The sequence below is a fragment of the Alexandromys fortis genome, unplaced genomic scaffold (assembly GCF_014885135.2).
Source record: "Alexandromys fortis isolate MF-2015 unplaced genomic scaffold, M_Fortis_MF-2015_v1.1 scaffold_121, whole genome shotgun sequence".
In the NCBI taxonomy this organism is placed as follows: Eukaryota; Metazoa; Chordata; class Mammalia; order Rodentia; family Cricetidae; genus Alexandromys; species Alexandromys fortis.
The window spans coordinates 761932-788166 of NW_026068037.1; the positions used below are offsets into that span (position 1 = coordinate 761932).

Below are 26235 nucleotides of genomic sequence, written 5' to 3' on the forward strand. Positions count from 1 at the left end.
CCCAAGCCAGATCCTGGGTTACAGTGCTCTGGAGGCCCAGGCCAGGCCAGGCACTTCCTTTTGCTGGCTTCATGGCGGCGCGGTCTGCCTTCCGGATGCTGCGGCGACTCCTGAAGTCCAGCGCCCGGGGCTGCAGCTCAGGGGCTCCGGTGACGCAGCCCCGTCCCGGGGAGCCCTCGAGACCCGCCAGGGAGGTGAGCCCACCCCACCTGCCTGCATTCACCTAACGATCCTAGCATGCCACCCTGAACGTGGAGAAAGTACCTAGTTCCGTCCTGGAGGCCGCTTCTGGGGACGACCCAGGGCACTCACTGATGGGTTGATTGAGTTCACTCCTACCCAGTGGGTGGGACTCCTCAGACTTTGCCTTGAACTCCCCTACCCCGGCCCTGCCACCTTCTAACAGGTCTCCAGCTGCAGCAAATAGGGGCCCCCAGGAGTGAGACTTAGGTTTCAGTGAGAAGAAACTCATTAGCCTTCCCTGCTACCTAACCTTTTAAACGTTTTCCCACACCTCCTGAGTGAAGGGTGCCAGAACCATAGCCAAGTGTCACCAGGACACCTGCTTCTTAGTGTGACAAAGACTAAAAATAATGTTATTCAGGTGCCACCCACAGTTGGTTGTCACTTTGTAGTGGCAGTGCTCCAAGGGCTACCTTGTTTCTCTTGGGAGGTCAGGAACAGAGCAAGACCACGCGGGAGGTTAGGAGCCCTGCCTGTCTTTGTGGTGCGGGGCAGGGTGGTCACTGCATCACTGTTTCCAGTGTGGGTTTGTTTGCCTGCATGGCTAGGGAAGTGTTTGTGGGGCGCTCCTTCCTTTCCTTGTAGATCCATCTGCTTCTCTTGTGACTCCCAGGATTCTCTTTGATGTCCTGGGACTCTTGAGTTTCCCAATGTTTGACTCTCCTGCCTTGCTCAAGACCCAGACGGAAGCTGACTTGTGCCAAAGTGCTCACTAGCTCAGACCTGCCTCTCCTGGAGCCTCAGATAGAGCAGGCTCGTAGTTACAGGGATTTCAAACCCTTGAACTTTGGACTTGATTGAGTGAAGCTCTGGGAAAGCCCAGGCCACTGTAAGAGCGTTTTTTGTTTGTTTGTTGGTTGGTTGGGTTTTTTTGTTTGTTTGTTTGTTTTGTTTTGTTTTTCGAGACAAAGTTTCTCTATATCTTTGGAGCCTGTCCTGGAACTAGCTCTTGTAGACCAGGTTGGCCTGTCTCTGCCTCCCGAGTGCTGGGATTAAAGACGTGTGTCACCACCTCTCGACTGTAAGAACTTTAACATGATACTAGCAAAAAGAGTTTTCTTCTTCCTCATAATTTATTTTGAACTTTTTGTGAGAGGGCCCATGTGACATAACTGATAGCCTTTGATCCTCATGTAAGGCAGGTCACCAAAAGGCAGGGCCGCAGGAACAGGTGCCAGCCGCCACCTCTCAGACGCTGTACCAGGTCTTTCATATAGTGAGGGCATGAGTGATATAGCAGGGGGCACAGGCACCAGAGCCAAATCCTGGGATTTGAATGAGCCCCACAGCTTATTAGCCAAGCGATTCTCTCCTCTCAGAGAATCAGGGCCGTGTTTTGTAGAAGGGCATGTTACTGTCTTCAGTATACAGTGTCCTGGAGCTTAAACGTTCATATGTGTTCCTTTCTACACCCAGAGCCTAGAGAATGCAGGTCCTGTTGTGTCATGTGTGTGGCGAGGACTGATCCTTCCAACCTGTGGCAGATGTTAGGCCCCTCCCACCTGGACCAGCAATCCTGGCTATCTCTGCTGGGGCTCCCTCAGCCTTTCTAGGTATTTCCACAGAGTCTCCCACAGTGCATGCAGCCAGCCAAATCAGCAATTGTCGTTGGCTGCTTGAAGCACATTTAATGACTCAGGTGGAATAAGGCCTAAGGAGTCCTATGATGTTTTGTTGGCCTCTGATTTGATCTGATTTCTAATCTGGGCTCTCACTTTCCCTTGATTTCTTTCTATAAATCCAGAGGCTTGGACCAGCTCTCCTTGTCCAGGAGCACAGGGCATGGGAATCTGTAAGAGAATCTTAGAGGTGAGATGAAATTATGTATTCAGCCCCTTTACAGAACTGCCAGTGGGCAGATGCAGAGGTATAAATGTCCAGGCCTCCCACCTGCCTTCCTTTCCTATAGGGACACTGGGCTCTGATGGTCTGAAGTAGAGAGCCATGGGGGTGCTCACTCGGCTCTGTGGGGTTCTGAGGTAGAGAGCCATGGGGTGCTCACTGGGCTCTGGGGGTCTGAGGTAGAGAGCCATGGGGTGCTCACTGGGCTCTGGGGGTCTGAGGTAGAGAGAGCCATGGGGGTGCTCACTGGGCTCTGGGGGTCTGAGGTAGAGAGCCATGGGGTGCTCACTGGGCTGTGGGGTTCTGAGGTAGAGAGTCATGGGGTGCTCACTGGGCTCTGATGGTCTGAGGTAGAGAGAGCCATGGGGGTGCTCACTCGGCTCTGTGGATCTGAGGTAGAGAGCCAATGGGGTGCTCACTGGGCTGTGGGGTTCTGAGGTAGAGAGCCATGGGGTACTTACTGGGCAATAGGGGTCTGAGGTAGAGAGCCATGGGGTGCTCACTGGACTCTGGGGGTCTGAGGTAGAGCCATGGGATGCCCACTGGGCTTCCTGTGCATCATGCTGTGTGTATGAAAGAGAGGTGAATCTTACATGGGATCTGGCCATGGGGAGAGTGGAAAGGAGCCTTTGGTCAGTAAATACAAGAGGACAGCGTTCACAGATGCCAAGGGAAGTCGATGACCGAGGTGGGCCCGACATCTTTCCCAATGAATTTAGCTCAATTCAGGTATACCTTTCCTTTCTCTGCAACTCTGTCTGTGGTGGGGTTCAAGGACAAAGGCATGGTTGACTCTGGGTAAGGCAAAGTCTCCTAGATGGTTAGAGTTCTAAAGACCAGAAACTGACAGTGGATGTCGTAGACAGGAAGTAGGTGTAGGAGATGCGGGGTAGTGAGGAATCAGGAGGACAGGGCCGGGAGGAACAGGGAGGACAGGGCCAGGAGGAACAGAGAGGAACAGGAAGGATGGTGCCAAAAGGATCAGGGAGGAACAGGGAGGCACAGGGAGGATGGCACAGGGAGGATGGCACAGGGAGGATGGTGTTGGGAGGAGAAGGAGCAGGGAGGAGGACTGTGCCGGGAGGAGAGTGCCAGGAGTGTCCCTCCTCTTCATTCTAACCTACCCAGATCCTGAGGTCCATGTCTATTCTGGTCAGGAACCAGAGATGCAAAGTACTGTTGAAATTGGAAGCGGCGGGGTTGCGTCCCCAACACCCCAGCCGCTTGGCTAGCTCATGCCCGAAATAACAACACACAAACTGTATTCATTTAAGAACTGCTTGGCCCATGAACTCTAGCCCTTACAGGCTAATTCTCGCAACTGGACTAGCCCATTTCTAATGATGTGTGTAAGCACCCCAAGGTGCGCTTACCGGGAAGATTCTAGCCTCTGTCCATTCTGGGTTCGGAGCTGAGAGGAGCTTCATTGCATGCATCTGCCCGGGAGATCGGAGCATGGCGTCTCTCAGGAAGCAGAGCAGAGTCTGACCTCACTTCCTCTTCCGCCCAGCATCCTATTCTGTTTATTCCACCCACCTATGTTCTAAGCTATGAGGCCAAGCAGTTGGTTTATTATAATTAACCAATTACCTTCCTCCATCAAAGTACCCTACTATAATCAAGCTTGGGGCAGCTCTTATCTAATAGTTTGGGGGCCCGGGTTTGTTCTTGTGCGTGTGCCCATGTATTTGGAAGCGAGAAGGCCCTCTCAGGTGACATTCCTCAGGTGCCATCCACTTTGTTTTTGTCTTTTATTGGGATCCAGGGCTTGCCAAGTTAGCTAGGTTGGCTCGTCAGTAAACACCAGGGATCTCTCCCTAGCTTTTTAAACCTGGGTTCTGGGCATTGAACTCAGGTCCCCAGGCTTGTAAAGCAGGCATTTCCCGCCTTAATTAATGTGATCTAGATAACCTCTCGTGCCTGGAGGGGCTTGTCTCCTAGGCAGTTCTACATCTGTCAGGTTGACAGTGTTAGCATCACCGATGGCAATGCTTAGTGACAGCCTTTGTAAAGAGCCATCAGGTGAATTAGGTGGGGTTGTCTTCCCTGCAGAGGAGGAGGCTAAGCAGGCAAGTCCGACTGTCCCGCAGGCTTGTCAGAGCTCACGCCCAGCTGGAGAGGCCAAGCGTGGGCACTATCCTCAAGGCGCCAAATGAGTCAAACTAGCAGTGAAAAGCAGGAAACGAGTGGTTGTATTCAATGTGGCCATATTGGGAAGAGGCACAAAGAGATTCAGTGGACACCTCCCCCCACAAGCCGATCTTTGGGGTCCTGACGTGAGGTTTAGGTTTAAACAGAAGGCAAGAGTGTGCATACTGAGCAGTTCCAGTCAAGGTGTCCGTCCCTGATTCATCATTGTCTCAGCCCCAGGCCCTTCCTGAGAAGTGGACCTGGCAGGCTCTCACAACTGCGTGAGATCTCTGTAGGAAGCTGAGGTCCAGGAAGATGAGGCCCCTCAGGCTCTCACAACCCTGTGGTGTGAGATCTCTGTGGGAAGACAAGGTCCCTCAGGCTGGCATCTTTTCTTCCTCCCAGCATGATCCTCTTGGGGGAAATTCCAACTCCTGAGTACCTTGTTTCAACAGTCAAGGTAGACAGTGAGGGGCACAGCATCTCTCTAGAACATCCGCAGTCCTTCGTGCATGCCCATTACACACCCCACAAGTCACCCGGGCCCCAAGATAGCTTGGAGTTGTGGCCCAACACAAAGCCATAACCTAAAACATGTTTTGTTTTGTTTTCAGCATAACTGTGTGGTTCTTTGTAGATGATAACGTTGTGTTGCAAAATCCAAAGGCAGGGTCATGTCTGAAACCTAAGCGTATCCAAGTGCTTGGTCCACAGCTAGAACCTGGTTTGTAATCAGGTTTACCTGCTCCAAAGTCTGCTCAGAGCCAGGATTGCCGCTCTTCAACCCTGGCTACATAGTGCTGAGTGCAGACACCAGAGGAAGTCACCCTTGAGAGCAGGACCCAGCTGTCCTGGAAGCTCTGTGGTCAATCAGATGGGCTGATTGGTGTTGAGAGCCTTGTGCCAGGCAAAGCCCCTCTGGAAGTGTTTCTGTGCAGCTGGGTTTGCAGCTGTCATTTTCCTCCTAGGCTTAGAGGCAGGCCTTTTTGTTACCCACAGTAGATTCTCTGTGGTCAGCGTTGACACCTTGGATGGGAGAGGCTCCTGTTGTCCTCCACCCTGTGCCTCCAGGAGACTGAAGGAAGTGAGATGGGCTCTTGGGATGGGGCTGTGAGGTGTGGGAAGAGAAAAGCATCCCAGAATAGGGCTTGGTGTACCACAGTGATAATTTTGCTTGGCCAGCTGGGAGGGAAGGGCGTCTGTTGGCAGGTTGGGCTAATGGCCAGTCCCTTAATTCCTCCTTGGCCAGCCTTGCTCTCGGGTTTCTGCTGAGTCATGCTCCTTGGTCCTCTCACTCCTAATTCCTGGATTTATTTGGCCCCTCCCTGGCCTTTGCACAACCCTGTGTTAAGTTGGACAGAGGAGCTTCTCAGCCACACAGAACTGTATTCCCTAGAGCTGTTGATGAACAAGATGGCGCCGTTCTGCCCCAAACCTGTCTCCCAGGTTTCACATCTTCTGCAGCCTCATACAATGACTGACTAATCCTTCCTTTTGGCACTGGGTAAGGAATGCAAAGTGTGGGGGCTGTGTAGAAAAACCCTAGACTCCCAGCCCTGTGCCCTCCAACTTGAATGCGCCTAGCCTGGGCTAACTCCTGTAGGGAAGCTGTCTGTGCAGTCTCAGTAGCGGGTACTTCATTCGGTCAGGGAGAGGAAGAGTCCAGGTTACTGTGGATATCTGGAGGGCTGGGGTGCTGTTCAAGCCAAGGGAGAGGCTTCTCTGGGCTCCTTCGGCTCTCCACAGCTGAGCCAGAGCCGAGGTCCAGAGCCACAGAACCAATAAGGAAGGGCCACAGCATCATCTGTCCCTGTCCTTGCAGGGGCTGTCCATGAGGCTCCAGTTCCTCCAGGAGCACGCAGCTCCCTTCTCTGCCTTCCTCACCGACAGCTTTGGCCGGCAGCACAGTTACCTGCGGATCTCTCTCACGGAGAAGTGCAACCTCCGATGTGAGTCACCTGGGCCAGCTCTGGGCCACTGCCCCTCTGCCTAAGTGACAGCTTCATATTCGAAAGTCTTCCTCAGCCCTCTCCTTCCCTCTCCCCTTCCCACTCACCTCCCCTCATTGGCAGCTGGTTGAAGTTTGCTTCAACACAGGGTTTAAGTTTGCTTTCAGATTGTGGAAGCTAGGTTCTCCGCAAGATTAGATTTGGAAACAGTTGTGATCGGGTTTAGGGATAAAAGTAGGTCTGGGCTGTTCTCCTCTCCAGAGCTCTTTCCTCCTGTTTCCCTTCAGAACCCGAAGCCCAAGACATGGCCTAGGGTGTGTGTGGAGGGGAGGGGTGTGCGACATTTCAGATGAGTGATAAATATACCCATAGCCATGAAATGCCCAGTCCTGTGTTGGACCAGCTACAGCCACACCAACACACAGAACTATGTAGTCCTGGGACTGCTCTTGGGGGGCTGTCCGCTGCTGGAGACTTGCAGTGTGGCCTTCCTCCTTTCTTCCCTTTCAGCCCTGTTCTCCCTCTAAGCCCCACTTATGTGTTTCCTCATTTTTCTCTTGCCCCTCCGCCTGCCCCTACTATATCTCTCAATAAGGAGTACTGAGTAAGTAAATGCATATGTATTTGGTAAATGGTTACCAAACAAGATATACTACACATGTGCTGTCCTGTTCTCATTGTCTCTTTAGTCTTGAGGGTCCAGATGTGCATTCGGTGGGTGTTTGGCTTTGTGACTCCGAGAAGCGTTTCCAACCTTCTGATATTGTTAGATGTTGATGTTTACAAAGAGCACACTGAGAATCTGGTAGCTGAGTTCCAGAGAAACAAAACCACACACACACACACACACACACACACACACACACACTCACACATGCACAATTGTAGGGGCCCTGGAGATGGCTCAATCAGTAAGTACTTGCCATACAAGCATGAAAACCTGAATTCAATTATCAGAATCCGTGGTATTTTTTTTTAAGTAGGGTGTGGAAGTGCTTTCTTAACCCAGTGTTGGGAAGGCAGGGTTAGTGGACTCCTCGACTGGCCAGCCAGTGTAGCTCGATAAGCAAGCGCCCGATAAAAATAAGACCCTGTCTCATAAAATATGATGGAGAGTGAGTAAGGAGGACACCCCAGGTTGACCTTTGGCCTCTACATGCACACATGCACTTGCACATAACACGTGTACACATACCCACAGTTGCAGAAAAAAAAAAGTCACAATGTTTTGAGTTTGTGTTTTTGTATTGGGCCATGCTGATAGCCACTTGGTTTATTGACAGGGATGGACATGTCTGAGTCTAGCCTGACCCTTGATAAAGGCAGCCTGCAGAAAGTGATGGGAGGAAATGGTTCCCTACCTCCACAGCTCATCTGCTTACGCCACTCTGCTCCTTCATCTTGACAAGGAACCCCTAGGTTTTCCAGCCTGGTGCAAATTTGCACCTAGGCTGGATGTGGGCACACTGTAGTGACAGAGGGCAGTGACTCTCACCAAGCCCACATCATTCCCTTCATCTCAGGCAAGTGCAGAAGAGGTGCCTTTACCACTGCTAGACAGAATGAGAATGGACTGTGCTAACCGACCAGGCCCATGGCCCTGGCCTTTGGAGGTCTTTCTAGGCTAGTCTGCCCAGCTGCCATCAGAGTGAAGGAGGCAGCCTCTCGGGCATTCCCCTGCTCTGAGCCACACTCTGCTTTTTGCCTAGTTTATCAACCCATGCTCAGCTCCCAGATGGAGGGATAGTAAGGCCAGATGACAGGGACGTGAGAAATGCCAAGCGAGTTTGTAGCGTTCAGGTGGGGTTCAGGTCTGCAGTTAGCCTATTAAGGAGCAGAGGCATCTTCTCCGCCTGCCTGCCACACCTGTCCCCCGCCTCTTCACCCCTTCCTTTTCTTAGGCCGGTATTGCATGCCTGAGGAGGGTGTGTCCCTGACCCCCAAGGCTGACCTACTGACCACAGAGGAGATCCTGACCCTTGCTCGGCTCTTTGTGAAGGAAGGCGTGGATAAGATCCGTCTCACAGGTGGAGAGCCGCTCATCCGGCCGGATGTGGTGGACATTGTGGGTGAGTTGGATACATGTCACTTGTGGTGGACATTGTGGGTGAGTTGGATACATGTCATTTGTGGTGGACATTGTGGGTGAGTTGGATACATGTCATTTGTGGTGGACATTGTGGGTGAGTTGGATACATGTCATTTGTGGTGGACATTGTGGGTGAGTTGGATACATGTCATTTGTGGTGGACATTGTGGGTGAGTTGGATACATGTCAATTGCTGTTTTCGTCTCCACTCTCATTCAGTTGGACCCCAGTGCTAACTAATGCTGATTTGGCCGTTGTCACTCCTGTTGACATCGAGTCCTGCAACACCCTCTAAGACAGCTGCTATTTATTCTGTCTTGATGAGGAACGATGGCTATGAAGAGGTTCATCTTGCTCAAGGTCTCAGTGTTCAGAGTCCACATCAGGAGGCCCCCGTGGCCAGGCTCCTGCTAGCCACTACTCTGCTCCTTCCCCCTCTCTGACCACACAGATGGCTTCTTTGCATTTCTCTTCCCTTTGCCAGGAGCTTGTAATTTGCCCTCTGTTGGGTCCCTGCTCAGATTTTCTCAACTCAGCAGGACCTTGACCTCTCTGCCTCCAGTGCATGCTCCTGCTTCTTCTAGCCACTCTTTCTCTCAGACCCTGGCCAGCTTCGGGCTGTGAACTAATTAGGTGCTGCCACCTGGTTTTTGTTGTGTTTTTAAGTTTGGTTTTTACTCTGTGTGTGTGTGTGTGTGGTGTGTGTGTGCACGCGCGCGCCTGTGCACACACACACACAAGAATGCAGTGCCCAAAGAGGCCATAAGGAGGGCATCAGATCTCCTGGAGCTGGAGTTAGAGGCACCTGTGAGCTACCTGCTAGTGAGTGGATACTGAACTCCAGTCCTCCGGAAGGGTAATGGATGCTCTCAGCCACTGAGCTGTCCCTCTAAACTCGCCAGGTGGTAACATTTGGCATCGAGGGTCTTTTCTGCAGTGTGTTAAGAAGGTCATGCAACTATCTCCTTATGGTTTCATTGTCATTGAGGAGTGGTGTCATTTCATTTGGTTCTCTGAAAGTTCTTGGTGTTCGTATGGTTTCCTTGAATTTTAAAAAAGTGTGTATACCATGAACAGGCTCTTCCTTTGTGTCCTGCTGGCATTCAGTATGGTTCTCAGAAGCTTGGGTAAATGTCTTCCCATTGTTTGTGTAATACTGTTCTCTATATCGCCTTTTTTTTTTCCTTTATGGTGTCTATTATCTGGGTGTAACCCCATGTCCTGACTTCCACATTTTCAACTTATATACACATATATGTTAAGAATGTCATACAGTCGTCTCTTTAAGGCAAGCATTGTTTCTGAGAAGTCTAATGTCACTTTAAGATACACACAAACATACATATAGATATGTGCATATATGTTTATTAATTGTGTGTGTGTGTGTGTGTGTGTGTGTGATGTTTTAGGCAAGGTCTCGTTAACCCAGGCTGGCCTCGTGCTCCCTATATAACCAAAGATGACCTTGAACTTGTGATCCTTCTGCCCCACCTTTCAAGTGCAGGTAAATGACCCAGCTTAAATGGTCCTTTGATTTCAGATTTCCTCGTTCTTTTTTCTTGGGAGGGCAGCCATTTTCTCCTGATGGCTGATTTCTCCTTCTCTTTCCACCCACGTGACTATCTGCTGTTCCCTTTATGCTGAGATTGTCTTTACCATAATCATTTTCTGGTTTTCTCTCCAAAGATTAAAGATGCAGCCTTTGTAATAAAGCTCATTCAGTTTACATTAGAGTGTGGGAAATCAGAGATGGCTTATTGCCACGTAATGCTCTGTAAAGCAGAGTAAGTTTGTTTTGAATGCAGTCTGCTGCACTCTGAGGATCACTTCGCTGTCACTGACTTTGAAGCCTGTGCTTGCTGCCCTTTGACTCCTTTCAGTGTCATAGAAGGCTTGAGAAATGCAGCCTCTTAATCTTCTCCAAATTTTATTTCAAAATGTTAATATTTTTATCTATTATATGTATCATTGTGCTGATGAGTCTTTTGTCAAGCCGGGGCCTTCCAGATTGGTCTACAGGCAAGTCTATGGGACATATTTTTTTTTTTTTTGATTAGTGATTGATGGTGGAGGGCCCAGCCCATTCTAGGTGGGCCACCTGGGCTGGTGGTCCTGGGTTCTATAAGAAAGCAGGTAGAGTGTGCCCCAGGGAGCAAGGCAGTAAGCAGCACCTCTCCAGGTTCCTGCCCTGTTTGAGTACCTACCTGCCTTGGCTTCCCTCAGTGATGGGCTGTGAACAGACCGTAGAAGCCAAGTAAATCCTTTCCTCCTCTGGCTGCTTTAGAAAAGGTCTTTATCGCATCCGTGGAAAGCCTGCTAGGGTTTGCTGCATCTGTCTCATGTTTGCTGATTTTTGACAGGATTTTAAATTAGGACTCTAGAGTAGATTTGGGGGGGGTGGATCCACATGGTCTATACACATATGGGGGGAGACCACGGGAAAACATCTTTGTCCTGCTGTATCACCCTCCACCTTATTCACTGAGACAGAGTCCCGAACTGTGCCTGGAGCTAGGCTGGCAGCCAGCAAGCCCACCATCCTGTCTGTCCCCCACCGTGCTGGGTTTAGACTTGTTGGGGTTACAGGTAATAATGGCCACATGTGGCTGGTTTTCATGAAGTTTAGGGTTTGAGCTCAGCTTTCTCTCTCTCTCCCTTTTCTTTCTATCTTTCTTTCCTTTTTTAAAATCTTTCTTTGTTTGGATGAGAAGGAAGGACAGCGAAGGGTGAGGGAGGGAGAGAAATAGGTCCCTTCGTTTAGCCTCAAGTGAGGTCCCCTATGTCTGTGTTCTGTGGGGGTGTGGCTTGTGCAGACTTCCCGTAGTCCTCTGGCTGAGGAGGCTCAAGCAAAGCAGAGTGGCAGGTCCTCCCAGAACCTGACAAGGGGCTCATTCATGGCTGTTATCGCCTGTCTTCAGGTCTTGACTCCCGCAGGGAGAAACAGCGTTCCATCCACCAGGCCTGGGGCTCTGGAGGAGAGAGAGGCTGGAGGAGGGGACACCTGAGGCTGGTCAGTGCTGTGATCCTCACCTGTTTCCAGCAGTGCATGGCAGCTTCCCAGACTTCTCTAGTGGTCTCCCAGATGACTTCACCAAGTTCTTCAGAAAGGGATAAGCGATGATCCATCATCGGGACTATCGTGCCGAGGAGTGGCTGAGGGCCTGACAGAGCTCTCAGAGCCTTGCTGTCCCCGTAGCCAAGCAGATTCTCTGCCAGTCCCCTCCATCCAGGCCATGCCACATTCTAACCACTGTCCACCTTCCTGCAAGTTCCCAATTATTTTTTTAAGTTATTAGAAGGTGGTGATTTGGCCACGTGAGCTCATAACCTCTATCTCTGTCTCTCTGTCTCTGTCTCTGTCTCTCTCAAACAGCAAGTGTTACTTTCTTTTAGTGAAAGGAACATATTTTGCTTTTGGCCGCTGTGAGGCTGTCTGACATCTGTGTAGGTGTGTGTCCCAACCGCCTCTCTCCTGTCCTGTTGCTGATTTAGATCTGCCCTGCCCCTTGTATAGACATTAGTTACTTTTTCGTGCCTGTTACCAGTACCTGACAAAAAGCAGCTTACGGGAAGAGATTGATTTTAGAGCACAGTTTGATGGTAGGGAAGGTCGACGACTGGGCCCATGGTGGCAGAAGCTTGCTGTATGTCAGGAAGCAGAGACTGGTCAAACTAGGGGCAACTAGCACCCCCTCTTCAGCCCTTTGTCTGTCAGCCAGGCCCAAAGTTCCAAAAGTTCCATAGCTTTGCTAACCAGTACCTCCAGCTGGAGATCAGGTGTTCAAACCAACAACCATGGGGGACATTTCACATTCAAGCCCACAGCTCATGTGATGGACCCAGAGCATTGGTTCACAGAGGTGTTTGGGGTTATGACACATGTTATGTCTAGAGAAACATGGTTCAACTAGTTTTGTGGCTGCTAGCTAACTGGATTGTTTTCAGAGTCAAATGTGTGGCTCTCCAATAAACTGTAGGTTAAATTCTGACAAATTTTCAGGTCAAGGACTTTGTAAAAATCCATGTGTGACTTCTCTTCAGAAAGGCTGTGGAATTCCAGTCCTATACTATGAGCATGCTGTTGTATGATAGGCTTTTCTTAGGAAGACACAACACACACACACACACACACACACACACACACATCCCTACTTACCCCCTAAAATGGAATCAACAGGAGACCAAAGTAACAATATCTGTCTCAGTAAGCCAGTGAGATTTTGGAGGTTACTAACAGTAGTGGAAATGAGGGGTTACTTCCAGGAGAAAGGGTGACACAAGGCATCTGCATCATCAAAAGTGCACCCCAACACGAATGACAACTCAGGAAAGCTGTGCCCTGGAGCTCTGCACAGCCTGCTGGCTGCTGACCACACATCTCCTAGAGCTGGACTGTGTACTCTCCATCCCCAGAAATTTGCTGCTTTTTATACTGCTAAGGAGGAACCCTCAGGAACCCTCCAAGCTTCCTTCTCCTAGGCTTGTAGCCTTTTGTTTTCCTCCTGAGGCTCATGAGTCCCCCACCCCCACAGAAAATGTTCCCATTTGGAGGGAACTGCTCCCAGCGAGCTGGTTTTCATGAGTCGTGGGGTTAATTTGGTAATCCAGCCTCTTCTCAGTTCAGCTAGACTCCAGCACTTGGCTCTTAGTCTCTGTCAGGTGAAGCTGATGGAAGGGCCTGGTCCAAGGGCCAGAAGAGCTTGTCCTAGTCATAGTCCTCAGGGAACAAAATCAGGTAGGGGTCAAGGATAGTGTCTCTTTGCTCCCTGCCCTGGACAGCTGTGTCAGCTGGGCACAAGCTAAAGTCATCTGAGAGGCAGAGCCTCAGTTAAGAAAATGTGTCCCTAAGTTTAGGCTAAAGGCAAGCCTGCAGGACATTTTTTTAGTTATTGATTCGTGGGGGAGGACCCAGCCCATTGTGTTTGGTGCCACCCTTGGGCTGATGGTCCTGGGTTTTATAAGAAAGCAGGCTGAACAAGCCATGGGGAACAAGCCAGTAAGCAGCCCCCTCACCCCCCATGCCTCTGCATGAGCTCCTGCCGCCAGGTGGCTACCTTGGTTGAGTTTCTGCTCTCTGTTTCTGATGATGAACTGCTCCATGGAACTGGGAGTGAAATAGCCAGTTTCCTGCACAATTGCCTTTGGTCATGTGTTTCATCACGGCCACAGAAACCCTGATTAGGACACCCACATTGTACAAGAAAACTTGTTCGTTATAAAAAAATGATAGGTTTTTTTAGTTATTTTTTTAAATCTATAATCTAGTCTTTGCGTAGAGTAGGCTTAATAGGCTGACACTGGATAACTTGAGACTTTGTGTTGCTGCAGGGAACATTCAGGTGACTGATTTCACAGAGAGGGTGAGCTCTTTGAATGACAGACAGTTTTGGAGATTCAAACTCAGGGATAGGTAGGCCCCTGGCTTCTGATCTGGGAAAGGCTGGAGGATGTGTCACCCTCTGGAGCCAGAAACAGAGGATGCTCAGAGCTTCTAGGTCTTCCTTAACTACCCCCACCCCAACGGCCTAAGGGTCTCTCTTTAGGTTCTACCTCTTACAGGCTCCATTACTGCCCCCCCCCACCATGGCCTAAGGGTCTCTCTTTAGGGGGTCAATCTCTTACAGGCTCCATTATCCCACACACAAGGCCTAAGGGTCTCTCTTTAGGGTCCACCTCTTACAGGCTCCATTATCCCACACACAAGGCCTAAGGGTCTCTCTTTAGGGTCCACCTCTTCCAGGCTCCATTACCCCCACACACACGGCCTAAGGGTCTCTCTTTAGGGGCCACCTCTTTCAGGCTCCATTACCCCACACACAAGGCCTAAGGGTCTCTTTTAGGGTACACCTCTTATAGGCTCCATTACCCCCCACACACAGCCTAAGGGTCTTTCTTTAGGGTCCACCTCTTTCAGGCTCCATTACCCCACACACAAGGCCTAAGGATCTCTCTTTAGGGTCCACCTCTTCCAGGCTCCATTACCTCCTAACAGCTCCACTCTAGGGACCAACCCTTCTCCATGGACGCAGGACCTTCAGGGACGTTGGCCTGCAGACTGTAGTTCCCATGCATCTTCTAGGCATTATTGGATCTGACTGACCACTGTGGGTGTTTTCAGCCCCACCATTTTCTTTCCTCTGGTCTTTTGTGTATAGTTCTTTAAGGTTCCTTCTGCCTGGGGGCTAGGGAGGTGGCGTAGTCAGCGAAGGGCTTACTGTGCTGGCATAAGGACCCATGTGAACAGCGGTATGGTGGCGGGCTCTGCAGTACCTGTGCTGGGTGGGGGTGGGGACAGCAGAATGTGTGGGACCATGTGGAGAGTGATTGAGGACAATACCTGCCATCCATCGAGTTCTGATTCCCATGTCTCCAGCCCTGTCGCTGGGCTTACTGGCGTTGTGAATTTAAGAAATTTCCTAAAGCCTTTTTCCTTGTCTACTAAATGAGGAACTCCTTGTTCTGCAACTTGAGCAAGCTAATCTGTATGATGCTCTTAGCAGAGCACCTAGCCCAGGGCGAGCCCCCAACCCAGGGAGAACAACAGCCCAGGGCAATCACACAGTCTAGGGTGATCACACAGCCTAGGGCGAGCACCCAGCCTAGGGTGAGCCCCCAACCCAGGGTCATCACAAAGCCCAGGGAGATCACACAGTCCAGGGTGATCACACAGCCTAGGGTGAGCACCCAGCACAGAGCAAGCACCCAGCTCACAGCAAAGTACCCAGCACAATGTGAGGTCCCAACCTACGAAGAGCACACAGCCTAGAGTGAGCCCCAATGTGTCTTAGGATCTCTATGGCAGTGAAGAGCCACCTTGACCATGACAGCTTTTATAAAGGAAAACATTTAATTGGGGCTGGTTTACAGCTTCAGAGGTTTGGTCCATTATCATCCTGGCGGCAAGCAAGGCAGCACACAGACAGGCGTGGTGCTGAAGAGGGAGCTGAGAGTTCTTGCATCCTGACTCACATAGAACTGGAGGTGGTCTGAGACACTGGGTGGTATCTTGATCATATATGAGACCCCAAAACCTGCCTCCACAGTGACACACTTCTTCCAACAAAGTCACACCTCCTAATTAGCGCCATTCCCTTTGGGACACTTTTTCAAACCACCACACAGTTCATCTGTTGGTTATCTTTATTCTGGTTCTTATTTGCATGAGTGTTTTTGCCTGCATGTATATATGTATGTGTGCCACATGTGTGCTGGTTCCTGATGAGGTCAGAGAAGGCTTCAGCCCCCTGGAACTAGAGTTACAGTGGTGGTAAGCTGTGGCATGAGTGCTGGGATCTGAACCTGGCTTTTCTGCAAGAGAAACAAGTGCTCTTTGTAGCTGAGCCATCTGTCCAGCCTCTTACTCGGGTTTATTTCCACACTTGTTACCAAGCCCAGCGGAAGCCCCTTTACACTCCTGCCCCTTTCCCAGGGAAAACAGCCTGATGCTCTCCTTCTCTCTCCCCAGCACAACTTCATCGACTAGAAGGGCTGAGAACCATCGGTGTCACCACCAATGGCATCAACCTAGCCCGGCTGCTGCCCCAGCTCCAGCAGGCAGGGCTCAACGCTGTTAACATCAGCCTGGACACTCTGGTTCCTGCCAAGTTTGAGTTCATCGTCCGCAGAAAAGGTGATCAGACAGACTGGAGTGTGGGTCTCCCCAGGGCTCTGCCGCGCTCTTCCTCCCGGTGTCTGGATCATGTACATGCTCTCAGTAAGGCATGTGAGGGATTAATACCAAGCTAGGTTGTTGGCCTAGCTGAGATGGAAGGGGCCGCTCTGAGGTGTCAGGCCAGGGTGTCACTCTGTGCCCATCTAGACTCAAGCCTCCCTTCCTCACGTCCTCCTCCAAATGTTCTCACCCATGTTGGTGACTTCTCTTGACCATGGGTACCCCACCCTCCTATTTTTGGGGTGTGGATAGTCCGCCACTGAGGACTCTGGAAGGTCAGAGGGGCGCTGGAAAAGGCAGCTCTCCACCCTCTTTCTTCAGAGAGTGTCAACAGCAGCCATGACGTTTTCCTCCTCCTTCCCGGCCCAGGTGTGCAGCTTCCTGCTCGCAGCCTTCCAGAAGGTTTTTTTAAAAAAAATTAATTAATTTATTTATTTATTATGTATACAATATTCTGTTTTGTGTGTATGCCTGCAGGCCAGAAGAGGGCACCAGACCTCCTTACAGATGGTTGTGAGCCACCATGTGGTTGCTGGGAATTGAACTCAGGACCTTTGGAAGAGCAGGCAATGCTCTTAACCACTGAGCCATCTCTCCTCCATTCTCTTTTTTTCTTATTTATTTATTTATTTATTCATTATGTATACAATATTCTGTTTTGTGTGTATGCATGAAGGACAGAAGAGGGCACCAGAACTCATTACAGATGGTTGTGAGCCACCATGTGGTTGCTGGGAATTGAACTCAGGACCTCTGGAAGAGCAGGCAATGCTCTTAACCATTGAGCCGTCTCTCCAGCCCCATAAAACTCTGGCTGAGGCTCCTCCCTCTGGAGAGGGCTGTATCACCCACTTTGATGAAATTCAAAGAGTAGTAATACAGTTTTAATGTGCTTATTTATTTCTATTTTATTTTTGTGTGTGGGCATGTGTGTAAGGGTATTACTGTAGGTGTGTGTGAGCATGTGTGTAAGGGTATACTGTGGGTGTGTGTGGGCATGTGTGTAAGGGTATACTGTGGGGGGGCATGTGTGTAAGGGTATACTGTGGGTGTGTGTGGGCATGTGTGTAAGGGTATGTGCCGTGGGTGTGTGTGGGCATGTGTGTAAGGATATTACTGTGGGTGCGTGTGGAGGCAAAAGGACAGCCCCCACTGTTATCCTCTTGAGTCATCCATTATGAATTTTTTGAGACAGCTTCTCTTGCTGGGATCAGGGATACACTAATTTAGACTAGTCTGGGGGGCCAGTGAGCCCCGGGACTCTCCCTCTCTCCACCCCCGGGGTTGGGATTGTAAGCATGCCACTGTGTCCCGCTTTACATGTTCTGGGATCGAACTCAGACTCATGCTTATGCATGAGATGGTTCCAGACCCTGCAGACTGCTGGGACAAAATCTACAAGCACATGGAACAGCCTTGCTGATCTCATGGTATCCATTGAAGTGCCATGGAGAGGGAGAAGACTCAGCAGAGAGCACCTCTGGGCTCGAGGGAGAGATGGTTCTGCTGGCCCAGTGGCACGGGACTTGGATCTAGGGTCCTTCCTCTGAGGAAGCTGTGACCAGAACAGAGCAGAGCCGAGGAGGTGGAAGTGGAAGGGGTGCTTCAAGCTGGGCCTCTTCTGTGTTCTCTCCCTCCCTTATCTCCTTCCCTAACCCACGCCCCTCCCCCAGGCTCACATCCAACACCAGGGAGCCATCCCCTCCCACCCCCTGTGTGCTCTGACATTCACCTGCCTCTGAAGGGAACACACCAGTGAGAGAGGGTCCTACGTCATACAAGGTGGAGTGTGAATACTGCAGCAGGGTCAGCAGGGTCTCAGTTTCCCCATCAGCTAGATCATGAGTCAGCTAACCGTGTCCCACAGGCCACATCCAGCTCATGACCTGTTTTTGTACAGCTTTGGAGCCAGAAGTGGGTTTTACAGATAACACTTGTAATCATTAATCATTGAGGACATGACCTATGAACCCCAATTAAACAATATTGACTCCCTGGGAAAATCGTCTTTCTTCTATCCCACGTTAAGCAAAGCCACACGGAACTGTCGAGATAGTAAAATAGCTCTAATTTCAAGGGACCCGATGCCCTCTTCTGACCTCCGGCAGCACCAGGGACACATGTGAGATACAGATACACATGCAGGCTAAAAAAATATGCACATAAAACTAGATTTAAAAAAAGACAACAGATCAAGAAAGACAGCTCCGAGGAATGACACCCCAGGATGTTTTGGCCTCTGCTTGTGCATACATCCTCAGCAAATAACATGAACATGCACACATACCTACAAACCTGCAAAAATAAATGTAAATAAAAATAAAACCCATATTGCTTTACTTTGACATTAGTAAAAACACACTTCGCATCATGTATCCACATAGAATCTGGGTGCTGTCTCTCGGTTTGCATAACCTGAATTGTTTGTTGTCCAGCCCTCTGGCCCATGAGAGAAAACTCTTGCTGGTCATCGAGCCAGATGGCCTCTCAGGATTCTCTGTCCCACACGGCTGTGGTGGTGGTTCCCTGGAGAAGGGGGGAGTCCCTGAATCCTTGCTTCCTCCTCTCCTCAGGCTTCCACAAAGTCATGGAGGGGATCCACAAAGCCATTGAGCTGGGTTACAAGCCTGTGAAGGTGAGGATCTGCCACCCCTGCTGACTGCTTTCTTCCTTCCTGAGCCTACCAGGCAGGGGGACCATGGGTCCATGACACTGACCCTTGACAGTCCTCAGCCTGCCCAGTGGACATGAACCTCCCACTGCTGCTGGCCAGGCCACGTCTAGTCCCCACTTCTCCCTCATTGGGAATAGAGAAAAGCAGTGGCCACCACGGAATACCCCAGCCGTGGAATAACGGGTGGCCAGAGGCACAGGCTGGAGCTGAGCAGTGCCACACCCCAGGGTCGTCCTCATGAGAGCACGTTGGAGACAGCTCTCACTGCCCAGTTGTCCTTGGCCAGGTGAACTGTGTTGTGATGCGAGGCCTGAATGAAGACGAGCTTCTGGACTTCGTGGCCTTGACAGAGGGTCTTCCCTTGGATGTGCGCTTCATTGAGTACATGCCGTTTGACGGTGAGTGATGAGGGCTTGGTGGGTCCAGGGGCCTCAGGGCTGTCTCAGGTACTGTTAACCCCTGGGGTGGTGGCAGGACAGTGTGGGGTGCTCTGGGGTCATGTGTGGCTGTGATCTGACCCTCGGGCGGGGTCCCCTTCATCGCTTTTTCAAAAGCTCCCCCTGCCACCCACAACCAATTGCAGGCAACAAATGGAACTTCAGGAAGATGGTTAGCTACAAGGAGATGCTGGACACCATTCGGCAGCAGTGGCCAGGGCTGGAGAAGCTGCCAGAGGAGGACTCCAGCACAGCCAAGGTTAGGGAACGGGAGGGTGGTGCTGGGGATGCCCTGCCTCCATCCTGCTGGGTGCAGCAGAGGAACATTGCGCAGCGCAGCACAGCATGGTGTGTTGCTTCAGAGAGCAGCCTAGAGTTAGACAGTAAGACTGAGTGGCATCAGAGGGCATGCTTTTGCAGGTAAATGGGGCAGTGCTGTCCCTCTCCTCCACGTGACCTTCTGTAGGCCTGCCATCCACAGATACCTCTATCCATAGCAACTCTTCTCCAGAGCAAGTCAAGCAGAGGCAGGGGCTTATGGGTCACCCAGCAAACTGTAAGAGAGCAGCAGAGTGCAGTCTTGACATCAACAAGGGGCATCCAGGAGTGAGGGAGAGCCCACGCTGTCCCTTCCACCACCTTCTCCCCTAGGCCTTTAAGATCCCTGGCTTCCAAGGCCAGGTCAGCTTCATCACATCCATGTCAGAGCATTTCTGTGGGACCTGCAACCGGCTGCGCATCACAGCCGATGGGAACCTCAAGGTGAGCATCCTGCCCCTCCCACCTGAGCTCCTGATTAGAGGGGGCGGCCAGTGCCCAGTGGGGGGCACTTGGGATTATGTTGGCAGCCACCATTGTTCTTCAATCCTTCATTGGCTCTTCAGAGTAGCACCTGCTGTATCAGAAGTCCTCTCTAGCCCTCGGTGCTGTGAGGATTGCTGTCCACAGTGTCATTCTGGTAGCCTTGTCACACAGCAGGGACCCACTTTTGAGACCAGAACCCATTACTTGGCTGATTGTCACTCTTCGGGGTTGAGCTTGAGGCCGTGGAACTCAATGGCACTTCCAGAGGTGGTGGACAGAAGCATAGTAGACATTTGTCCCCACCATGTCTGTGCTGGGGTGAGGATGGTGGTCCCTGAGGACCTCAGAAACCTTGAAGAATGGCTGTTATCTGGACTCATACTGTCTGAATCAGATCTGAGGAGTCCAAACTGTCGAGAGCTGTGATTCATAACATGTTCCTCTGACTGTAGGGAGCAATGTGAAGTTTCTGAACAAGGAGATGTGATCCCCATCTTTGTTAGATTTGAACTCAAAAGTGGACATTGAGCAATGATTAAGATATATAAATATGTGAGGATAAAGCTGTGGGGTCATGCTGGGGAGATGGCTCAGTGACGGGTGACAGTGTGGGGTGACTCTGGAGTGACTCTGCAGTGACTGTGTGGGGTGACAGTGTGGGGTGACAGTGTGGGGTGCCTGTGTGGGGTCATGCTGGGGAGATGGCTCAGAAGAAAGGTATTTGCTCTGTAATCATGGAGACCCAAATTTGGATCTCCAACTCCCATGTAAAAAGCCAAACATAGTTCTAGACTTGTGTCCCAGGGCTGGGGAGTGGAGAAAAGAGGATCTTCGGAGCTCACTGGTTAGCTAGTCTAGCTGAGTTGCTGAAATCTAGGTCAATGAGAGACCCTGTCTCCAAAACAACAGTGAAGATTGGTTGAGGAAGATACCTGATATTGACCTTTTGCCTTCATGTATGTGCACATACACACACACATGTGCACACACACTTCCCTATATACGGGAAACACAGAGACACATATATACAAAAGAAAAACATATGGGGCAGAAGAATCATAAGCGCTTAGAAGGGAATGTGTGGGGTGACTGCTGAGCATAGAACTTTAGGATTGGGGTTCGAGATGCAGCTTTGGGATGTTGATCTCCAGGCAGAAGCCAGCACAGGGAAGCCAACAAAGAGACGTCTGCAGAGCAATTAACTAGAGTCAGTGAAGGAGAGAGAGGAGCCTGGGCCTGGTGCTATATGTAATCGAAGGTTTCTCCTCCACCCACCAGTTCCTGAAGAATCACTCAGAGATTTAATATTACTTATAAATGCTTGGCGGATGGCTCGGGCTTATTATTAGCTTACATTAAATTAACCAATATTCTATTAATCTGTGTGTTGCCACGTGGCCCATGGCGTACTGGTGGTGCTCATAGGTGGCTGCTGGCATCTCTCAGACTCTGCCCTTCTCCTGCATCTTTGTTTGGATTTCCCACCTGGCTCTATCTTGCCTTGCCATAGGCCAAAGCAACTTTATTTATCAACCAATGAGAGCAACATATATTCACTGCATGCAGAAAGACTATCCCACAGCATTTTCCCATTTTCATCTATTCAAAAAGGAAGGTTTTCCATTTTAACAGAAAAATTACATATAAGAAAACAGTTATCAAGCGAGAATCAGTTACAATATCCGGTCTATTTGTATTTGGCAAAATTAAAGAAAATACTCTATCAGTTACCCTATCTTTGTGAGTCTAAAGTTTGATATCTATCTTTTATCATAACTAAGGAAAACTATAATTATAACTATCTAGTCTTCAACTCCATCAAAGACCCCAAAAGGATAATAATATTACCCAAATAAACAGGAAGTGTATTGCAAGCAACTTCCAAAACTCTAGAAATGGCAAAGACATCTGGCTTCCTGGACAGTCACCCAAAGTTCTTCTGTAATGTTGGGACACCCACCTTCAGCCTTCAGGTCTAGAATATCTGGCAGACTTTTCAGTGAAGCAGGAATTTTGAAAGACTGTCCCACCTATATTGGCAAAGTTGTCAGTAGCTTTTCTCTGTCTCCTGCAGAATGTCTGGCAGTTTGTTCTGTGAAGCAGGAACCCGAAGGACCTTCTTGCCTTGTTTTGTTCAAAGCAGTGCGTCTTTTAAGTTCCACTTTACAGATATATTTTTGATTTCTGTTTTAAAGCTGAGGCATTTGGCGTATTTTACCAGTCTCTCTTTCTGTCCCATGTCTCTCGGACAACTGTCATTGGTTTGTCAGCATTCAGAACATTCAGAACCAACACTACTATACAGGACCCAAACTTCCTGTGTATTTCCCATCTCTACATGACTTTTTATTTTATTTCTCTCTTTAAAGACTTTAGTATATTCTTTTTAAACTATTTATTTCTTTTTATAATTGTAAATACCCATTTTATTTTTTCTGTAGCCTACGCACACTGTAAAACACATTGAAACTTGTTTAGAGGTTTTTCTGTCTGGACCTCTTTTACTGTGTATCTTTTAGCCTTTTTTGTCTGTGAGCACAAATGAAACCCACCACACAGCACATCGCTGATTAGCTGCTCTGTACCGAGGCTGGTGTGAGACTGCGAAAACCCGCCATGCCGCTTAGCTCGTAGCAGCTGATGGACAGTTCCGCTGTTGGGAGACGAGTCTCTGTGCTGCTGTTGGCATGAGACTCGGAGACTAGGAACCTAGAACAGCTCAGTTTCTGTGCATTTAGAATCTTTTTTAAGTTTTCTTAGGTCTTATGTGGATCCACACCAGACAGTGGACTCCATTTGTAACTGGAGGTTTCTCTGTCACCCTCCAGTTCCCAAATAACCACTCAGAGGCTTAATATTACTTATAAATGCTTGGTTGATGGCTCAGGCTTATTATTTGCTAGCTCTTCGCATTTAAATTAACCTATATTCTATTAATCTGTGTATCACCATGTGGCCTGTGCCATACTTGTGGTGCTCTGGCATCTCTCAGGCTCCACCCTTCTTCTCCTGTATCTCTCTGCTTGATGGCTCTATCCTGCCTTGCCATAGGCCAAAGCAGCTTTATTTATCAGCACGTTCACAGCGTACAGAAAGACTACCCAACAGCAGCTGCAGGAAAGGGGAATGCCTGACACAGTGAAGAAGCCGGGCCTTCAGTCCTGACTTCTCCAGAGTTTGGCCCCTCCTGGCTTTTCAGACGTTCTGTGTCTACACGCACAGCCGACACAAATTCTGTGACAGGGTGGTACCTTATCCATCTCATCTCCTAACCAGGCTTCTCACAGAAGCTAGGGAACAGTGAGTTAGGACTGAGTGGCCACTGATGTTGTCTCCAGCCAGGTATGGTGCTCACACCTGCCACCCAGCACAGTCAGAAGGAGGAGGGTTCCTGTCAGTTCCCAGCCACCCTGAACAACATAGCCTGAACTAAAAACTGAGTCTCTGGCTCAGACACAAAAACCCCAAAGCTGCCCCCTCCAAAGCCCTCGTCTGCTCAGCCATGAGCAGGGACCGTGGACTGAAGCAGGCAGTAGGTGGTAGTATCCCCATGGAAACGGGATATGTGTACCACCTCCGGGGTGCTCAGTTCCCTATGGATGGGGGGTTGCTCTCATGGTGGCAGTGGCTTCCCCATCAAATGTCTCAGCCAATAGCAGCAGCCCTGAATTCAGATGTTCTCTCTTCATATGCATTTGATTCTCCGTGTATGCAATGCACTCTGAAAGAAGTGTGACCAAGCCCCACTCAGAAGTCTCATTTTTGCCTCTTGTATGTCTAATCCCTTCTGCCCCTCATAGTCCTGAGTCCTGCCTCAAGTGTGAGCCTGATGTCGGAGGCATGAGCACTGGTGTGGCTGGTGGCTGACAAGTTGTTCTCTCATCCACAACAGGTCTGCCTCTTTGGGAACTCTGAGGTGTCCCTGCGGGACCACCTGCGGGGAGGAGCCTCTGAGGAGGAGCTTCTGAGAATCATCGGGGCAGCAGTAGGTAGGAAGAAGCAGCAGCATGCAGGTAAGGGCTGGTGGGAATGGTTGGGTTAGACTGAGAAAAGTGGAGGAGCGCACGAGAGGATAAAGCAAGCCTGGGCCAAGGGTGCCCTGTCTCAGTGTCTTTCAGGCCACTGGTCACTTCTGCTGAAACTTTGAACTTGGGGTGTGGTAGTTCTTCTTTGAAGAAATTAACATAGCATGGGCTACACAATGGCCCCAAAATTCTCCTGATCTGCTTTATCAGGCTGTGATATCACTGGATCCCTGGTTTCCCTCGGATTGTCTTTAGGAAAGAGAGGGTGTTCCCAGACTGTTGTCTGGGCTCCTACTTGGGTGACCTCGCAGTGATGCATGTGCATGCCCCGCAGCTGTGCATGGAATTGGGGCCACAACCATCCATGCATCCATGCATTTCAGTGAGCGCTCCCTTCTCTGTCCCCCCTGCTTTCCCACCAGGCATGTTCAATATTGCCCAGATGAAGAACCGGCCCATGATCCTCATCGGTGGGTGACCTATCAGTACGTAACTACTCACCCTTGTCACTGGGGGGGTCCTGTAGGGTGGGGTGACAACCTCAGGTCTGTCCCTCAATAGTCTTCTTCTTTTGTTTTTAAATCTTTCATTTTTTTCTCTCTCCTTTTTTCTTTCTTTTTTTTCAAGACAGGTTTTTTTCTGGATAGCCCTGGCTGTCCTGGAACTTGCTCTGTAGAAGAGGCTGGCCTCAACTCAAAGATCCACCTGCCTCTGCCCCTGAGTCCTGGGATTAAAGGCGTGTGCCACCACGCCGGCTTTTGCTTTTCCTTCTCCCTAGTGTGAATGAGAACTTAACTGTCCCATGATGGGACATTGAAGGGTCAGGAGGAAGATTTGCTTGGAGGCTCAGTCTCTTCTCTTGTCTCCTTTCAGGGCTGTTTTTGGTGCTTCAAGATTCCCCACCAGCAAGTTGGAGCACTTTCTCCCGGGATCCCCTCTGTGTTTGGAATCTGAGTGCCAGAGAGAATCTCTCTGGCCAGATGACAACTTTGCAGAAGAGACTCCGCATCCCCATGGCCCTTCCTCTGTCTCAGCAGTGTCTGGGGTCTGGCTCTCCTCAGAGACGCTACAGCTGCTACCCCAACTCCAACACTCACTCAAAGTGCCTCAGCCTAGGATCCCAGGATCCTGCTGTCCCCTCAGGACCAGGGCCAACCTCAACTCAGCTAACTCATGTGGATTCAGAAGGACGGGCAGCTATGGTAGATGTGGGCGGGAAGCCAGATACAGAGCGGGTGGCCGTGGCCTCTGCTCTGGTCCTTCTTGGACCTGTGGCCTTCAAGCTTGTCCAGCAGAACCAGCTGAAGAAGGGAGATGCCTTGGCAGTGGCCCAGCTGGCTGGAGTCCAGGCAGCCAAGCTAACTAGTCAGCTGATCCCGCTGTGCCACCATGTGGCCCTGAGCCACGTGCAGCTGCATCTGGAGCTGGACAGTCCACGCAATGCCGTGCTGATCCAGGCATCCTGCCGGGCCCGGGGCCCCACTGGGGTGGAGATGGAGGCACTGACCTCGGCTGCCGTGGCTGCCCTCACCCTGTATGACATGTGCAAGGCAGTCAGCAGGGACATTGTGGTGGCGGAGGTCAAGCTCCTCAGCAAGACCGGAGGCCAGCGGGGGGACTTCCACCGGGCTTAAGAGTACCCCACTCACTCTCCAGCCATGTCTCCCAACAGGGTGCAGTTTGGGCCGAGGAAAAGGCGTCACATTCCTCTAAATCTAGCCACTATGACCTAAGGTCACCCTGTCTCTACCATTGAGATTTATCATAACCTGGGAGATGTCCTCGACATAAGACACCTCTGGCCTTGACACCTTCCAGGACCCTAGCAATGGAAGGTCTGATACTGGACCCCCATGTCGGTCATATTATATGGATTGTTTCAGATGGACAGCTTACTTAGGGTTCTCTCTTCTCCTCTCTTCCCTGGGGAAATACAAGGGCACATTAAGCAGAGGACCCCACTTAGAGGAAGGAAAAGAACAAACTTCCTAAAGAATGTATCCCAGTGTCCCCACTCCCTGACCCCCGGCCTCTCCTCCAATGGAATGAACTTATGGACTACACCCCTAAGAACTCGTGCCGACCCTTACCCACACCTGTCTGCTCTGGCACATATCAGAGAAAGAAGAGTCTAAGGTGACCTTCGCTCTTACAACGCACAAATCAAGCCACGGTGCCAGCTCTGGACTTGAGGCTTAGGACCTTTGTGAGAAGAGCTGCTAAGTTTCGCCCGTCAGCCCCATTCTGAGACACTCCCTGAAAGGGGGTGGGAAGAGGGACCCTAGAAAGGCCAAGGGGCGTATTTTCGCTGTGGGAGACAGTGAGATGCAGAATGCATCCTAAGGCAGTGGACAGCTGGGAGTCCCAGGC

The 26235-nt window shown here is 50.4% G+C and overlaps 1 protein-coding gene across 3 annotated transcripts; it reads left to right on the forward strand.

Annotated features, from left to right (window-relative positions):
* Mocs1 (molybdenum cofactor synthesis 1) lies at window positions 1-25749 on the forward strand. 3 transcript variants are annotated; one of them, XM_050165074.1, is made up of 11 exons: window positions 2-194; window positions 6038-6164; window positions 8066-8233; window positions 15719-15883; window positions 18499-18560; window positions 18886-18997; window positions 19183-19295; window positions 19688-19798; window positions 23733-23853; window positions 24288-24335; window positions 24739-25749. In XM_050165074.1, the coding sequence occupies exons 1-11, from the start codon at window positions 72-74 to the stop codon at window positions 25497-25499; spliced, it is 1911 nt and encodes a 636-aa protein (XP_050021031.1). In that variant the 5' UTR covers window positions 2-71; the 3' UTR covers window positions 25500-25749. The 3 variants fall into 3 exon arrangements, with proteins under 3 accessions (XP_050021032.1, XP_050021031.1, XP_050021033.1); XM_050165076.1 differs by having other exon boundaries at window positions 24288-24350; window positions 24739-24879; XM_050165075.1 differs by lacking the exon at window positions 19688-19798 and having other exon boundaries at window positions 1-194.
* Window positions 25750-26235: the final 486 nt, after the last annotated feature.